This window comes from Scardinius erythrophthalmus, assembly GCF_964197995.2.
Source record: "Scardinius erythrophthalmus genome assembly, chromosome: 15".
NCBI lineage: Eukaryota > Metazoa > Chordata > Actinopteri > Cypriniformes > Leuciscidae > Scardinius > Scardinius erythrophthalmus.
This window is the reverse complement of record NC_138235.1, coordinates 16,480,768-16,497,718: the sequence shown is the minus strand read 5'-3', so window position 1 is coordinate 16,497,718 and position 16,951 is coordinate 16,480,768. Positions and strand designations below refer to the sequence as shown.

At 37.0% G+C, this 16,951-nt stretch overlaps 1 protein-coding gene across 2 annotated transcripts in view; it reads left to right on the top strand.

Moving 5' to 3' along the window:
* Positions 1 to 1,707: 1,707 nt before the first annotated feature.
* The window catches only part of slc2a4rg (SLC2A4 regulator), a 74,085-nt gene continuing 58,841 nt past the window's right edge, over positions 1,708 to 16,951 (top strand). For both annotated transcript variants that reach the window (XM_081386948.1, XM_081386949.1), the window contains exons 1-2: positions 1,708 to 2,098; positions 3,734 to 3,945. In XM_081386948.1, the coding sequence (XP_081243074.1) occupies positions 1,925 to 2,098; positions 3,734 to 3,945 (386 nt within the window). In that variant the 5' untranslated portion in view covers positions 1,708 to 1,924. The remainder of the gene's footprint in view (positions 2,099 to 3,733; positions 3,946 to 16,951) is intronic.

Here is a 16,951-nt window from a genome sequence, read left to right as displayed (position 1 = left end):
GTTGATGTGTGGTCCACCCAAAGTGTAACACAGAGTATGGTGTATAAAAAAAATATCTGTTTAGTAATATTCTGTGCAAAAGATTGTAATGTTTTCTATAAAAAAAATAATTCATATAAATATTTGTTTTTACTTTTTTAATAAAGTTGCACCTTATGACTGGTTGTGTGCCGACTATTCTACTGTATTATAGCATGTGTTTATTATCTTTGGAGAATGAGCTTTTGAAAAGGCTTTTGTTGATGGGTTTATAAGGTGGGAGAACATATTCCCCAGGTTTCACAGACTAAAATGCATGTTTGAGCTGTTTTAAAGAGATAGTTCACCCTAAAATGAAAATTCTGTCACAAACCCGTAAGATTTTCGTTCATCTTTGGAACTCAAATGAAGATCTTTTTGATGAAATCTGAGTAATTTCTGTCCCTCTGTTGGCAGCTCCGCAACTGAGACTTTGACACTTCAAAAAACTCATAAAGAGATCGTAAAACTAATTCATTCCATATGAATTGAGCGGTTTAGTCCAAATTTTTTAAAGAGACTCGATCGCTTTATATGATGAACAGATTTAATTTAGGCTTTTATTCACATTTAAACATTGATCAGCGAACATAAACAGAAGCTCAACTGAACCTGTTTGACGCACGAGAAAAGTTGTAAGCAATTGAACTCAAGCAAGCGGAACGACCAGTGAACAGATTAAGACATGTCCGATTAAGAAACACTTCATTAGGAGAAAATCTAAATAAAGTGAGAGAAAAAAAAAAAGAAACACTTTATTTTACTTTTAAACCTGTTTGAAGCATCAAAGTGGTAGTTGTGTAGCTGTCAATGGAGGGCCAGAAAACTCTGATTTAATCAAAAAGATTTTAATTTGTGTTCCGAAGTTAAACAAAAGTCTTACGGGAACGATGAGGGTGAATAATTAATGACAGAATTTTCATTTTTGGATGAACTATCCCTTTAACTGAAAGCAGCTTGCACTGACATATCTTAAAATAAGTCAGTGCCATTGTTTTGACACAAGGTGCACACCAGTAATGTGTTTTGAAAATGCTTATTAAATATTGCACAAATACAGAAATGTATAGACGTAACAAAAGTTCGCATATAAACATTTCAAGTGAGAACTGCACATAGGGTGGTGGTTTTAAAGACAATGCTGAAAAAATGCTAGACTGGTTGGCTTGTATTAGCTGGTTTGGTCTCCAACCGGCTGAAAAGTGCCCAAAACCCCTCTAAACACAGCCTGATAGGCCAACTAAAACCAGCAAACCAGTTTAGACTGGTTTGAGGTGTGTGTGTGTGTGTGTGTGTGTGTGTGTGTGTTTTTTTAGCAGAGAAGATAGCGCGGATACTCTTTAAAAGTATTTCCCAGTCATGTTTGTATTGTTTTGCGCTAGAAGAGTGAATATTTTCATTATTTTTATCGCCGCAAATAGACATTCAAACTGAGAAACAACTCGTTTTAAAAGTGCGTCAATTTTTACCGGGGCTTTTTTCCTCTTCCTCTCTGTCTGCACCGGCCGGCAAAACCATCGAGACACACCCCCTAAACCCTCGAAAAGATTCACTCCGACGTTTCCCGAACGACCAATCAGCTGCAGGTCTGCGATGGCCGCGTGCCTAAATAGAATGTTTATGTATGTCGAGAGCCAATCAGAATCAATGAGGGGAGTGGCCGAGCGAATCTCGCCTGGCTGCACGCGCAGGATAGAGTGGGCGTGGCGTCGGGCTCGGCGAGAGAGAAAAGCAAAACAATCATTTTTATCCACTTTTACCGGCTGCTTTAGGGTCCGTAGTGAAATACACTCTCGACAGGTAGTCGTAGTCCACACAATTCTGTTAAATGCATCTTATCCCGCTCAGCACTAAAGTCTACAGAAAGCTGGTGATCTTGTGAAGCCACATTTGATCCAGGTTGAAAATGACTACCAAACGGCTTCTCGAGCAGCCTCGAGCCAGCGACAGCACGAGCACGCGCGAGCCTGTCACCGGGAAAGCGCTGCATGAAGGTGCTTTCAGGAATTTTGGCAAGGAAATCTCTCCAAATGGACATTACTATACCTCAGCGAGAGAGATGCACTACATTCATAAGAAAGTAAGTGGTGCTTACTCAAGTTTTGCATACATTCACTTATTAATTTGACAGTTTGTTGCATTTATAAACAAGTCGAAACGAATGTCGGCAATTATGATGGAGTTTTACGATGGCAGCTCTGCTTTTCGCTTTAAACTCAAGTTTGCATGGAAAAATTGCTTGTGAAGTAAATGCAATTTAATTTTATCGTTGCAGTTATACTGTCGTCGACGTTAAAATCGCGAGGCGTTAACTGTTTTTGCACGGTTTAAGATGGCGACTTAACTTGCATGTTCAAAGTTTAAACGAAAAAAAAAAAAAAAAAAAAACAGGGGGTTGGGTTGGTACATTTAACTGATTCACCCCTCCCCCATAGTGAAGCCGGTGGAAGGGTTTGTTTTTACAGGAACACTGTTTGGTTTTTCCTCTCAACGTCGCATGGTGACTTTCTAGGATATTTACTGATCGAAAAATGAAGTGTTTTTATGTGCAACTTACATTGTATGCAACAAAAGGAAAAGAAAGTTACTTTATTGTAGTCATGGTTTATGCATTGCTTCATTGGCTTATTGTATGAAGTAACCATATGTGTCGTTTAGTTCCTTCGAACGTTTGAGCGTTCACTTTAGAACGGCGTTTAATTTCGCTCTGTTCAGTGAAGTGTAGGAGTTCCAGACACGCCCCCTTCTATAATGACGCGTCATATAATGTTTCTGCTCTGATGAACGTGCACTTGACCGATATGAGCTGTGCAGGCAATGCAACTCTGCCTGTAATGCAACAAATTCACGACTGCAGTGTTTTGTCACACTATTAACTGACAGGATGCTTCATAAATTCAGATTTAATCTTGGCCCTAGATTTTAGATAAAGCATATTCAGTATTGAAGTTTTGTTGCTTTTGGTCAATGTTTTCCAGCTTTGAGAATAAATAAACTTTAGCATAGATCATTGGCTCTCAACCTCTTTGACTCGACTTCCCGTTGTCCAACACAATATTCGAAGGCAATATTCTTTTTTTTTTTTATGAACACAAACTGGTAGTATTAATAAGCAATAATAAGCTTTTATGATTCCAAAGGTTTCAAGATCTGTATGTTTATCAATATCAGTAAACTTGATTTTAGTTTACATATTGATTTTAAAGCATATTAATTTAGATCAGAGCTAGATTATTTAGATTTCAATAATAGTTACATATTAATTTAAATGCTTTTGAGTCATGTTGGAAGTCTTTTTTTTTTTTTTCTTCAGGAAAATGGACCAAAATTATTGATGACTCATCTTGGACTGTCCAACTTTTGGAATTGATATTTCTCCTGGAAAGAGAATGTCTCTTTTACCACCTGTTACTGACAATAGCAATAGCAAATCATGATTAACTTTTGGCATTTAAAAAAAGGGACAATCCCTTCAACATTTCCCGTTCCAGCTTTCTGTTTCAAGCGATTAGCACAGAGAGAAAACTATTCTTGTCAGGCTATCTTGTCTTCAAGTCTTTAACGTCCTAAACACCTATCCTAAAGAAATATAAGGAAAAATTATAATGCTATGCGACTAAAACCGAATTGAATTCCTGTCTCAATCTCTTTGGACCCATGTGCTATCTGGTAAAGCAGAAGTATATCTCTCTTTTCTTCTTCTTCTTCTTCTCAGTTTGCATGTGGCAGAGAAGAGGACGAACAGAGCTCAGGTGGGGTCCTTAAATACGGCTGTCCTGCTCATCACCTGATCCTGAGTGGCATCAGGCTACAAGACCAAACTCACATTGAGGCTCTGAGCCCAGTGAGAGGGCCAGGATGTCTCCCTCCATCTCCCGAAACACCACACCCGCACACGTCCTCCATCATCCCCGTCCCACATGAAAGGTCAGTTCTGATCCCATCACTACAGAGAGCACTGTGCTGATTGACACAGTTTGGTTGATGTAGTTATATTAATGCATATATATATATAGTATGAAATTCAATGTGTTTTGTGTGCAAATACACTACTACACTGTAAAAAAAATTATGTGAAATTTACGGTAAAAAACTGGCAGCTGTGGTCTCTAGAAATTTACCGTAAAAAATACGGTAGCAACATTTTAGGTTTTACAGACTTGACTTAAAATTTACAGTAATAAACCGTATTTCATTATCTGATATAATGTTAATTTACCGACCTATTGAAGTATTAATATCTGTTTTGTACCATTGTAATACACTGACAACTAACAATCGCAGCAGTAATGAGAGTCACATGATCAATCAAAGCTCATCACAAGCAGTTCTTCCACAAGAGAGTTAATATTAATGTATATAGAAGGTGCACAGTGTCATTCACACAAACATTAAACACCATCATGGTAACACACATGAAATTTTAAAAATACAATAAACATTAATTTAACAACATTAAATGTAACACAAAACCCTAATGTACATAACTGATTAGAAAAAAACGAAGAAAACTATGACGAAACATAGTTATTTCAACAAAAATACATCAATTGTGAAGTGTCGCGTAAATTATACAATGACTTGTTTGTTTTCACTTCCAAAAATTGTAAATTTAACAGTATTTTACTGTAAAATTACATTAATGTACCATTAGACAGTTATTTACCGTATAAGGAAACTTTCTGTGTACCAATTAAGTGTTTAAACAGTCTTTTAATGTTAAAATCACAATAATTTTTTACAGTGTAGTCAAACGTTTTTACTTAAATGTTCTTAAAGATCCTCCTTTATGCCTCTCGTTCCAGAATGCATTATCACTGAAGTATATTTTGATGGACTGTGATAGATTGAACTCTGTTACAATTCTTTATTTTTCAGTTGACTCTTATGAAAATATTATTTAATTATGTAAGACCAGATCTAGTTTTAGAATTTTTATCTAAGATCTAAATTTAAAAAACAATTGTAACATTCTCGCCATGAATATAGCTGGGGTAGCTGGCATGGCGTTAAACTATAAACAAACAAACAAACTTAAATGTTCTTAAATACATTTATAGATCATAATTGTGCATATGTATAACTGTTTTTATGAAACTAAAATACTTAATATTATACAAAAAAAGTATCAATTATATATTAATTAATGAATATATTATTAATAGATAAGTTGGACCAGATAGTGAAGGAATGTGAACTGTGAACTCCTTCCCAGAATGCACCTCATGAAGTTGATTTAGTAAATATAATTTCACATTTTCTGGTCACTTCCTACTTCCCAAACTTCTCTTTATGTTTTTGATGTCTTTCCGATTATTCCAAAAATGATGGACAATTATTATAATAGAGTAAAACAGTCATGTTCCAGAAGTAAAAACCATATTTTACATTTCTTTATAAAGAAATTGATTACTTGAAAGATAACTTATAAATATGTAAAAATGGCAATGTTGATAATTGATGGTATTTTGTGGAAGCCATCTGTTCGCATTATTTCAACTTTTTAATAATCGTGTAACAACTGAATTTGTGGTGAAAAACTACAGTATCCACGATGCTGTTCATAAATTCCACCAATCAGACGGTCACGGTGAGCAAATTGCGTCAAAATAGCTTGCGGAGAACGCAGGCTCCCATGCAAGGAGAATGAGCAAGAATTGCACAAATACTGTAGATAAAGTAACTTTGGAAAATTGGCATGGAAAAACCTTCCCAACTTGTAGACAGCTTTTTACAGGAAGAAGAATCAGTGTTCTTCCTCTAAATGTTAATGGCTTCAGACAGTTCATGAGTAGTTGAAAATATCTCCCAGTTCGTTTGAGTTTAATGTGAGACCAAATATTCACTATAGGGTTCAAATCTGGATTCTGACCAGGCCAAACATGAGCCTGATGGACTTGTTCTCAAGACACTTCTGGGTTGTCTTTGCAATTTGGACAGGGGCATTATCTAGCTGATAAATCACTTCTGATCATTCCTCTTTAGATAACAGCTTTTCAATTGTGGGAAGCAAATCATTCTGCAATATTCTCCTGTACTCCAAAGCATGAGGTAGCTCAGTAATACCAGCAGCTCCTCACACAACGGCACAGTCTCTTCCTTCAGGCCTCATTGTGGTGGAGATGTATTTATTATTATGTTTTTCAGCAGATTTTCAAAGACACTGCTCTGGAGCATCACCATAAAACTCGTGTTTCATTGATTTATCACTCCACAGTCCACACACAACTCTGCTAAACCACTCTGAATCAAACTTCCCATAATCTGCCAAAAACTTCTTCTGTCTTTATAGTTTTCTGAGACAGCAATGGCTTTTCAAAGTCGTCATGAAATCGAAATTTACCCTATTTTCTTTGTTAGCACACATTACTAGTCTTGTGGCCCTCTATTCAATATTCCCTTTCACTTGGAAATAAACACAACACTGAAGTAAAGTTGGTTGCAACTTGGGGACTTTAAGTAGTGCATTTGCTTAAATTTAGCTAATTTACTTACCAATAATTTGTGGTTAAAACTTTAAAAAGCACATAAAAAAATGTGTAATACTGCGATTCACCTCGTAGCTGGTTGGTTTAGTTCATCACTTATAATGCTTTTTTAATATCTCTATAGGAAAAAAAATTACTGTTTTACAAAATGAGTGGGTGTGTCCAAAATTTTCAATGGTTTTGTATTTTGTTATAGTTGTTATTCAGATGCAATAAAGCAAGTTAAGCTGTGTTTGACATCAAGTAAACTAGGCCTAAGGGAAACAAGATTGTTTTTACATTTATTGGCCCAGTCTGTTTAAAAGTAAAATTATTTTCTCCTAATGAAGTGTTTCTTAATCTGACATGTTTTAATCTGTTCACTGGTTAAACTGTTATTCCGCTTGCTTGCGTTCAGTTGTTTACAAGCCTTTATGGGATGAGAATTCTGTCATCATTTACTCTCCCTCAAGTTGTTTCAAACCTGGATGAGTTTCTTTCTTCTGTTGAACACAAAAGATGATATTTTGAAGAATGTTGGAAAACAGACAGATAATGGTAGCCATTGGCTTCTATGGTAGGAAAAACATCTTGAGGGTGATGTTCATTTTCAAATGTTCATTTTTGGGTGGCTTTTTTTTTTACCACGACCATGACCCTCAGCTCAGCATACCAAAGGCTGAATGTAATGCAATGGCACTGGATGGTTGGTGTGGAGGAGACAGACGGGCCGGTTGGTCAGCGTTCAGTCAGTGTTTATGCAACCTTCATTTTTGGCGTGTTTATAAGGAATGTCTGTTCAAATCCTGTCTTTGTTTCGTTCTTTCCCGCTGTTTATTTGTTGTTTTCTTTTCCGTTTGTTGTCTTTAGAACTCTCATTTGTTCATTCTCATCATTTTTTTCTTTCTTAGATCATAATGTGAATAGTTTAACCAAAAATAAAACATTCTGTCATCATTTACTCATCCTCATGTGAGTGAAAAAGAAAAGTGTTAAAGGGGTGGTTGAATATGATTTCACTTTTCTAACTTTAGTTAGTGTGTAATGTTGCTGTTTGAGCATAAACAACATCTGCAAAGTTACAACTCCCAAAGTTCAAAGCAAAGGGAGTATTTTCTTTTAAAGAAATTGTTTTTTAAGGACTACAACAAACGGCTGGTAGGGACTACACGACATTCCTCCCGGGTTAGTGACATCACCAACCCTAAAATTTACATAAACCCGCCCCCGGAACACGATTTATAGATTATCAAGACAGAATATGCTAATCAATGACTAGAAGATAACTACACATAAGCTACATAAATTCATCAACTAACCGTTCAGAAATGTTGTCTACATGTTGTCACTTCTTCTTGAGTCTCTCCACCTGTCTGACTTCGGTTTGAACATAAAAGGCTAAAAGTTTTAGAAATTTTCACTGCAGTCTGTGTGGGGTAAAAGGAAAGAAGCTCTTGAAGCTCCGCCCCCTGTGCCGGGAGCAGCAGCTCATTTGCATTTAAAGGAACAGACACAAAAAACATGCGTTTTTGCTCACCCTCAAAAAGTGACAACTTTAACATGCTTTATGAAAATATCTGTGGGGTATTTTGAGCTAAAACTTCACATACACACTCTGGGGACATCAAAGACTTATTTTACATCTTGTGAAAAGGGCCTTATACCAACCCCTTTAAGCAAATGATTCAAAATTAATTTTGGATTCAGAAGAAGGATCTTTGGGTGAACCATCCCGTTCAAGGACATACCTACCAGAAGGTTTGGGCCGAATGGTGTTTTAAAGGGTAACTAAACCCCTGGTCAGAGCCTGACTCCACCCACTGGCAATATTTGAAAAATGCTAGAAATGTGTGCAGACCCCAGCGGAGATAGAGGGGACAAACCGTGAGCGGGGGGGGGGGGGGGGTGATGGCGTGCACCTGAGACCCGCTGTCAGACTCTCTAAAATGGAGAGTGACTCACAGGGTCGCAAGACGACGTAAAGTACATGCATCTGATGAGTTTTATCGAGTTGATGTCAATAGCGCGCGCTCTCTGTAGGCATTTTCATATTTTGCCGCTATGTGAAAAAATCCAGCAAAATGCGCCGGCGCGTTTGTCGACCCCAGAAGATTAACTTTAGCCTAACCATAAATTGTGATTAAAATATATATGATCACTCATCAAGACGCCGCTGCGGTGGTGGAGTCCATGCAGGAGGAGCAGCGTTTGGCACTGCGTCGCTTTTCAGTGCGAGCTGTGTGGAGAACCCAATTTCCACCTCTACTGCGTTTCAAAAGCAATTCCGCATAAAATGCAGGTTTCACACTCACGGTTTTCCAGGCCAAGTGCATGCAATCACTGGCGCCTAATTTCCAAGTCTGCTGGAAAGCTATGCAGTCCAACAGTGCTGTTGTAACCAGCAACACTACACCTACCACTAAATACAGATCAATCTACGCCAGCTCATCCAAGGGCGTGGTAGCTCGTACCAAGGGAGGGCGTGGTGAGCTGGAACCTGCTTACGTCACGCAGTACCGCAACATCCAATAGGAAAATTCAACTGCAGTAGCCACCGTTCAACCTGAAGAGGGCAGCACTCAGACGTTTTTACACCATATATTGTAGAATTAAAACACTTTATACCCAAATGTCAAAAAAGTTACTCGAATCAATGAACAGCACTAATAAAGCCCCATTTTTACAGATCATTAACTAAAAAAAGTTGGTTTAGGGTTTAGTTACCCTTTAAGAGATATATAATATGTTTTGTATATGCGCAAACCATCATCTGCAAGGAAAAATAGTTAGCTTTGAGTCAATGTGGTTGCGTGGGATGCTTTTCAGAATGTGAATTGACAATGTATTTGTCTGTGTTAATCTAAATGTGCTGATATGGCAAGTTCAGGCAAATTACTGCGAGTTTATTTACAAAGAGGCTTTTATAATGCTCACTGAATTTATGACTTACCAGTACTAACACTCGCTTTTGAACAGGTTTCCTGAAGACTCCCCCTGTCTGCCATTGGTTACCTAAACAGTTTAGCCCCGCCCCAAACTCACGTCATTGGTTGAGCTGTTGCTGTGTTGGGCTGGTCAGGATACTTGCACACAGAGCATATTAAACTGGGACAGAAGAAAGTATTTAACACACAAAAACAATACACATTACCTTTAATTTGCATTTTCATATTTTCTAGAATTAGTTTAAATGGATTTATTGTCCCACTGTCGCTTTGTTTTTCTACATTGTCAATGTGGCCTAGATTTTAATTTTAATACCTGGAGCTCACACTCCCTAAGGGTTTGTACATTTATGCAAAACTCTCAGATATACAGGCAAATGGCTTATCCCTTCACGGCAGTTTTACAGTGAGAAAAGCTGATGTTTGTCAGATAAACCCAACACAAGCTTCACCTGTCGCATTTTATGAGCCGTCCATAACTCTTTTATTCACCTGCGGCTTTCTTTGCCTGCTATACATCTGTCACTTCGCCGTCTTTTATGTGTGTTTATATGTGCATGGCAAGTACCTCAAGGTTTAATGGTCCAAAACTTTAGGGAGAAGAAATTACGGTACATAACTGTACATATTTGAATGATTATTCTATGCATATTAACATGTTCAATTCATTGTCTGCAATTAGTCAAAAAGAGGTAGAAAGTGCCACTTATTTACCAATATCATTCATTAATAATAATAGTAATAATGACTCTAATGGCCTTTTGCTTTTAAATTTACACAAAACAGTAGCGCATTTTCATCAAAATCTTTATGAAATGAAATAAATTGGTTTTGAAATCAGCCTGAGGATGTATGATAATAACAGATTTTCTTTTGACCATTGAAATAAATCTCTATTATTTACACCCAGTTGCATTCAGTATGCAGTATGCTCATGTTGAGGTGTTTCTAGAGTACTGCAACACGTTTTGCGAATGTGTTTTATATCTAGACTAGTACTTGGAAAATTAGACATTGTTCATGTTTCTAATGCAAGCTTGTCAGCCATGCAGCCAAGTTTGCGTTTCAATTGTGCAGGATAAACTTGACTATGCCTGATGACTCTCACAGTTCAAATCTGGGACTCACACAGATGTAGTGCACTGAGCAAATACTTAAATAATTTAGTGTGCTTGTGCTTGCATGTTTGTATGTGTGTTCATGAGATAAGGACTGGTGACCATGCACTTCATGAGTACCTCTACACACATTAGTCTTTCATTGACATGTCCAGGCTTGTCTGAGAAATCAGTAAAAAGTCTGTTTTATACTGTGGTTGATAGGTCGCACTGGCAGCAAGTCCACGCTTGAATCTATTCATCTCTTATCAGCATTCAGTAAACTGAGAGACAAAAGCCAAGGTGGAAGGTAGAAAGTCCAGCAGATTGGAACCCTCGCTTTTTTAATTTTCAATGTCTTGTATCTACTTGTGCGACCCGTAGAAATAAAATGTATTAAAAGGCGAAGTCAGCAAACTGAGTTTCATGTAAACAAGTCCAGTCATGTGGTCATCTCGATCTTGGACGGCATTCAGAAAGAACAATGAACTTCCTGTACATCCGTAATTGCACAATTCCTTTATAACAGAAGAAGTTCATAGTTCTTCTCATACTATCTGTCCCTGTCCTGTATCAGTTATAGTTTGAGAAAAAAAATTTGAGAAAAAATAAGAAAAAAAATTTCTGGTGGATTTTTAAAGTATGGATAACTGTAAGCTTTTGCTGTCAATATTGTCCTTAACCTGTAATGTAGAAGAGGAGACGTTAATATATTTTATACTTTTTCAGTTGTTGAAAAAATGGTGGGGGATGTTTACTAAAATAGAAGTATGCCAGAATGTGTTTAGTGTGCAGCACAGTACTATATCCCATAATGCAATGCGATTTAATTCAGAAGTGATGTCAGTGATGTTTTTCCTTGACTACTTATTGGATTGGACTACCATGAATTTTTTGATCAAGAAGATATGGAAGCTTGTTTCCGCCACAGAATAAAACAATTTAAAAGATAATTGTGACTTTTTGTCTTGCAATTCTGACTTTATATCTCACAATTCTAAGAAAAGAAGTATATAAACTCGCAATTCTGACTTTTTTTCTCGTAATTGCGAGTTTATATCTCGCGCTGACTTCAATTCTCAATTCAATTCTCTGACTTAGAATGGAAATGAATACTTTAATCAATAGAATTAAAGAAATTAATACTTCTATTCAGCAAAGATGCGTTACATTTATAATGTTTCAAAATATTTCTATTTCAAATAAATGCTGTTGTTTTTACTTATCATAAGATCCTGAAAAAAAAAAAAAGTTTTACGGTTTCCACTAAAATATTAAGCAGCACAACTGTTTTCTACATTGATAATAATAAGAATTTTTCCTTTATCACCAAATCAACATATTAGAATGACATAATGCAATACAGTAATATTTCACAATATATTTAATTATTTATTTTGATCAAATAAGAGAGTAATGACTAATGGACTAACTCAAATGCTCCACTCTCCACCCAGATATAAAAGCTGCTGCCAGTAAATGAACAGATTTGACAGATAAACTAATGGCTCGAATGAACTCTTGTCATGTCAAAAGGGTTTTTTTTGTCAAAAGGATGTCTCCATCTTTGACATTACTTTGGGCACTGCCGTTATGGTTGGTTTCTGGTAAGAGAATACAGGCTTGGCTCCCGTTGCGCATTCATACAGACAGTATTGGAGACGCTACTGTAAGTTTCTGTGTGAACAAGCCATTTCAAGACTCACACCTATAAGTAAATGTGGTTTTAAATCCCAAAATATCCTCATATATTTTACACTAAATTCCTACGTTGAATCGAGTATAGCAGTGTGTTTTCTGAAGAGGTCTGGGGCTAGAGCATCTACAGTTCCTGCCTGACTGACTTTGTCACGCTGACACCAATGGGTCATGACCTCCACTCTCAGAGTCTTTGGGGGTCAAAGGTCACCTCGTATAAGAGACACAAGTATGACTCACGTTCGTGTCAACCAGCACGTACCTCACGTCCTGGTCAGCCAGTGAGCTATAAATCTGAATGAAACCAAGAGATGAACAGAAGCCAGGCATTCCTTCACCCATCTATAACTCAGCAACAGCGTTCCCTCAACTTGTCCAAGTGCACAAAGCTTATCAGAACGAAAGATGCCCTGTGCCTCAATTTGATACGTTTGCTGTAATTAACTTCTATTATGACTCATGTTGATATTATCAGAAGCCACAACAGATAACGCCTGCTCATCATGGCTCATGTTGCGTAGCAGAGGATGAGTCTATGAAACTGAAGAGAGGAACCAAAACTTTCAGCTGATACATGAAGGGACGCGCTTCAGATTTCTGCAGTATAATTGGCTGCTTTTTTCTGCTTGTGGCAAAGACAAACAGAAGATTGAGGACTCATCGTATTTTTAGTTCTTTCTTTTTCTTTTTTTTTGTACTCTGAAAATACCATATGTAGGCCTCTTATACACCTGGGTTTAAAGTCAATGAAATCCCCCTTATTTACTTTCTTAATCCAGGTTTTCTATACAAAACCCATAGGGGTTCTTGTCTCAGTTTTAAAGAACGCCTTAAATGTTTTATTTGTCAGCTAATGTCATAATCATAAATTGTCTACTCTTTAAACAGCATTATGGTAAAAATGGAACACGGAATAATAACATTTTCTCTAGTGATAAAGTATGTTTACAATTTAATAAAAATAAATAATTAAAACAACATTAATTCATTAAAACTAAATCCATTAAATGATCCCATTATGGAAACCTCTAAAAGGTTCTATATGAAGCGTCTGACAGAACCCTTTGATGTTCTATATAGAACCTTTTCTTCTAAGAGTGCACTGGGGTGGTTGGATAATGTTAACCAAGCAACATAATACACAAATCTAGGCATTCGGTCTTCTTATCACAATATAATCAGGAAAAAAAAAAAAGTCCTTTTTTTTTTGTGTTTAATATACTGATTCACTTGGAAATATGTTACATGACGGAAGTAAAATGAGTTTCGAAAAGCATTTCACACTGACTTTAACATTCATGATCTGATCATAAATGGTCAGTCAATGCAGACTGCTGTTTACACCAATGAATGCCTCTCTAGTGACCACATGTGATCAGATTTCATCATGATTTTATAGGGAAGGGTCTCTGATTTCATGACCGTGGCACGTTATGTAAGTCATACTGAACATATTCCAAGAGGTCTTGCATCTGAGCTTTACCACAAAAAAAAAAAATAATTCAGTCAGTTGTCTTATTTGAATAACATCATCTTCGCCATCATCTAACACTCACTTAAAGTTAATGTTTCAATACACTAATAATTTAATAACACTTAAATGTAATCTCAAAATGAATATAAATCTTTCATGATGTAAATGTTGTGATGTGTAAATTCATTTGTAGCATTGTGTATTTTAGAGGTTTTTTTTGTGTTTTGAAATATTTATTTTGACATGTTTATTGTCCGTCCAATGAAAATGATTATCGGCTTATCAGTATCAATAACCAAAATACTTATATAGCAGCTTAATTTTAATAAAAAAAAATTACAGTTAGCAATGCAATTAGCATCTATAAGGAGCTCCTGATGGTCAAACCCAAGTACCACTAATCCTTCAGGAAAACATTTTTTTTTTACCCTCAATATAAAACTATATGGAAAAGTTTCATGCTTTGTGGGGACTTTCCATAGACACAATGATTTTTATACTGTACAAACTGTATATTCTAACCCTACCCCTAAACCTACCCATCACAGACAACTTTCTGCGTTTTCAAATTTAAAAACATCACTTAGTATGATTTATAAGTTGTTTTTCTCATGAGGACCAAAATATGTCCCCACAAGGACAAGGATTTCGGATATTGCCGTCTTCGTGGGGACATTTTGTCCCCATAATGTAGGGTTTACCAGGACACACACACACACACACACACACACACCAAAAAAAGAAGTTGAGCTTTATTAATTCTGAAGCTAAGCTGGCTGCAGTCACTTGCTAAAATCCCTATTATTCTGTTACTCTGGGTCACTGTCTTGTTTTTATATAAAAAATTATATTTACACGATTAATGCTGCCCAAGGGACTCAGTGCATTTTAAAGCAATATTTTCTGGTGCTGAATTTACCAAACGCAGGAATCTTTTATGGTCCAAAATTGAGGCTGTAGCCACAGTTGTGAAATTTCTGGCAGACATAAATTCAGCACCAGACTCCTGGTCTGAGCCTAAACATCAGTGTGGTTTGTCCAGTGCACATGGAAAGAGAGCTTGCAAGAAAAAACAACAGAACTGAAAACAAGTTTGTTTTTTCTACAAGACCTAAACTCCTGTCGAGGAATGCCGGTTGTGGACTCGTTGTTTGTCTGTAGGGAAGACGAAGAGCCAGTTAATCAAATGTTTTTACTGGCTGTACTGCCTCGATTGCCCTAAGCTATGCTGTTTACTTTCTTGATTATAGTTTTCATTTGTTATTTTGCTCATATTTTGCTCGTCATTATAGCTCCTTTGCAGATTGTGGTGTGCCGCACAGAGTGAAGAAATTCTGTCTTCATCTATATCCAACAGCTCGTGCGTATATTTTGCTCCCGGGCATGTTGATCATCACTTTATGGAAGTTGTTGATGAGTGTTTCTTATGCGCACAGAATATGTTTTACTGATATTTAACCTTATGAAATGAGTCTATTATATGCAACTTTACTGATTTTACTGCGCTCTGACCAGCTGTAAGTTGTCATTCCTTTAATGATTATTGGCCTTTTGAGTTCAATAGAAACTCAGGAACTGGAGGAAAGCACCGTTGAGGCCCTCTCTCTTCTTTACCATTCGCACACCCACATCTTACATAATCTTTCGCAGTCACATATTATAGTTAGAAGAATTCCCAACTTCTTCTTGGGAATAAACGTCAGCCTACTCTGACTTCTAAGAACAGCTGGATCTGTCCCTTTTTCTGTCAGTTCCCCCTTTTCCAGATGAATCCGTCATGCTTCCAGCAACCTCTCCAAAACCTCTGCATAAAGAGCCTGGCCGGTTTCACTTAGCTTCTCCATGATGCTCAGGAAATCATGTGCTCTTTGATATGTTTAGTCTTTGACAAATATTGTAGAAAATTGATAAGATCTCAGTATTTTCATACTTTATCCTCAACTCTGTCTTTGCTGCAGTGACCCAGTGGCCGCTACTCTTTGCTCCGGGTCATGGCACCAGATCCAGCTCTAAATCCGTACAATATGAGAGCCCCGTTCCAGGATCAAGGCCGCTTCGCTGCTCACATTCACTCAAACCCACACACTCGCACACATATCAGTGTGATCCTTGTGAAACAATTTCTGCTCTTAAAAGCAATTTTCACTGATAATAAGAAGAGAAACAAACAGGACAATATAGCATTGATTAATGTGTCACACAATTCTCTTTTGATTTTAGAACTACTCCAAAATGGTTTTGGCATGATTAATTAATTAAGTTAATCTAGGATTGAGTTTTAAATCTTTTGTCTTGAGTAATTGTTGACATGAACTTTCTTCCAATGGCTGTTCTGCTTTGTTTTTCCCTAAGGGAATCTTTCGGGTCAGTTGACTACATCTGTAGCATAATTACCACAAACATTTATTTCAATTAGTCCCTTTCAATTAGCATGTTATTTTATAAACACTATTGCTTATAGGCCTACTATTTGATCTGTAAAGCTGTTTAATTTTAATATTGTTCCAATCATTTCCATTGTAAGTACCTCAACCTCAAAAAGTACCTTTTTTTTAAGAAAAGGATGGACAAGTATAAAAATTATTTTTTGTGGTAATCAACATTAGTTTAGCTTATACTGAACCTGGAATATTCCTTCATGTTGGTTCTGCTAGCATTGAATATGCATTGTTGTGCTAACTCAGCACTGACCCCCTCACCTTTAAGACTGTGGCCCATTGTCGAGTTTGGAACAAGTCAGGGTGGTTTTGCTGGTTTCCACTTCCACTGTTTGCTTTATCTCCTGCCTGTGCGCATTTGCTTTAGACATTAGGCTGCTGTCTTGTGATCCCAGCAAACTACATCATGCACACAAACACGCTTAAATACACACTGTTGCTCTTTGCTGAGTTCCTAGAAAACGTTAGCGGTATTTACGGCCACACCCAGAGTGGTGGATTCAGAGAAGCAGAGTTGCGGTCGCTTTGCCTGAATCACAGGGTCCAAAAAAACCCTGGAGCAAAGCTAGACCACACTGCACCGTGACTTGCACGCCAGGGCTTTTGATTGAGGGTCAAGGTCTACTGTGTAGGTTGACCAAACTATGAATGAACTTTCTATTGTTTACTAAAACCGACAAACTCACTTGTGGATTGGACACTTCATTTTTTTCAACATCTATTCCGCTTTTATTTTATCTTGTAACCACATCACAAAACTCAATATGTCATGGATTAGTGTCTCAACTACAACTTCACATCTGTGTGATATTGT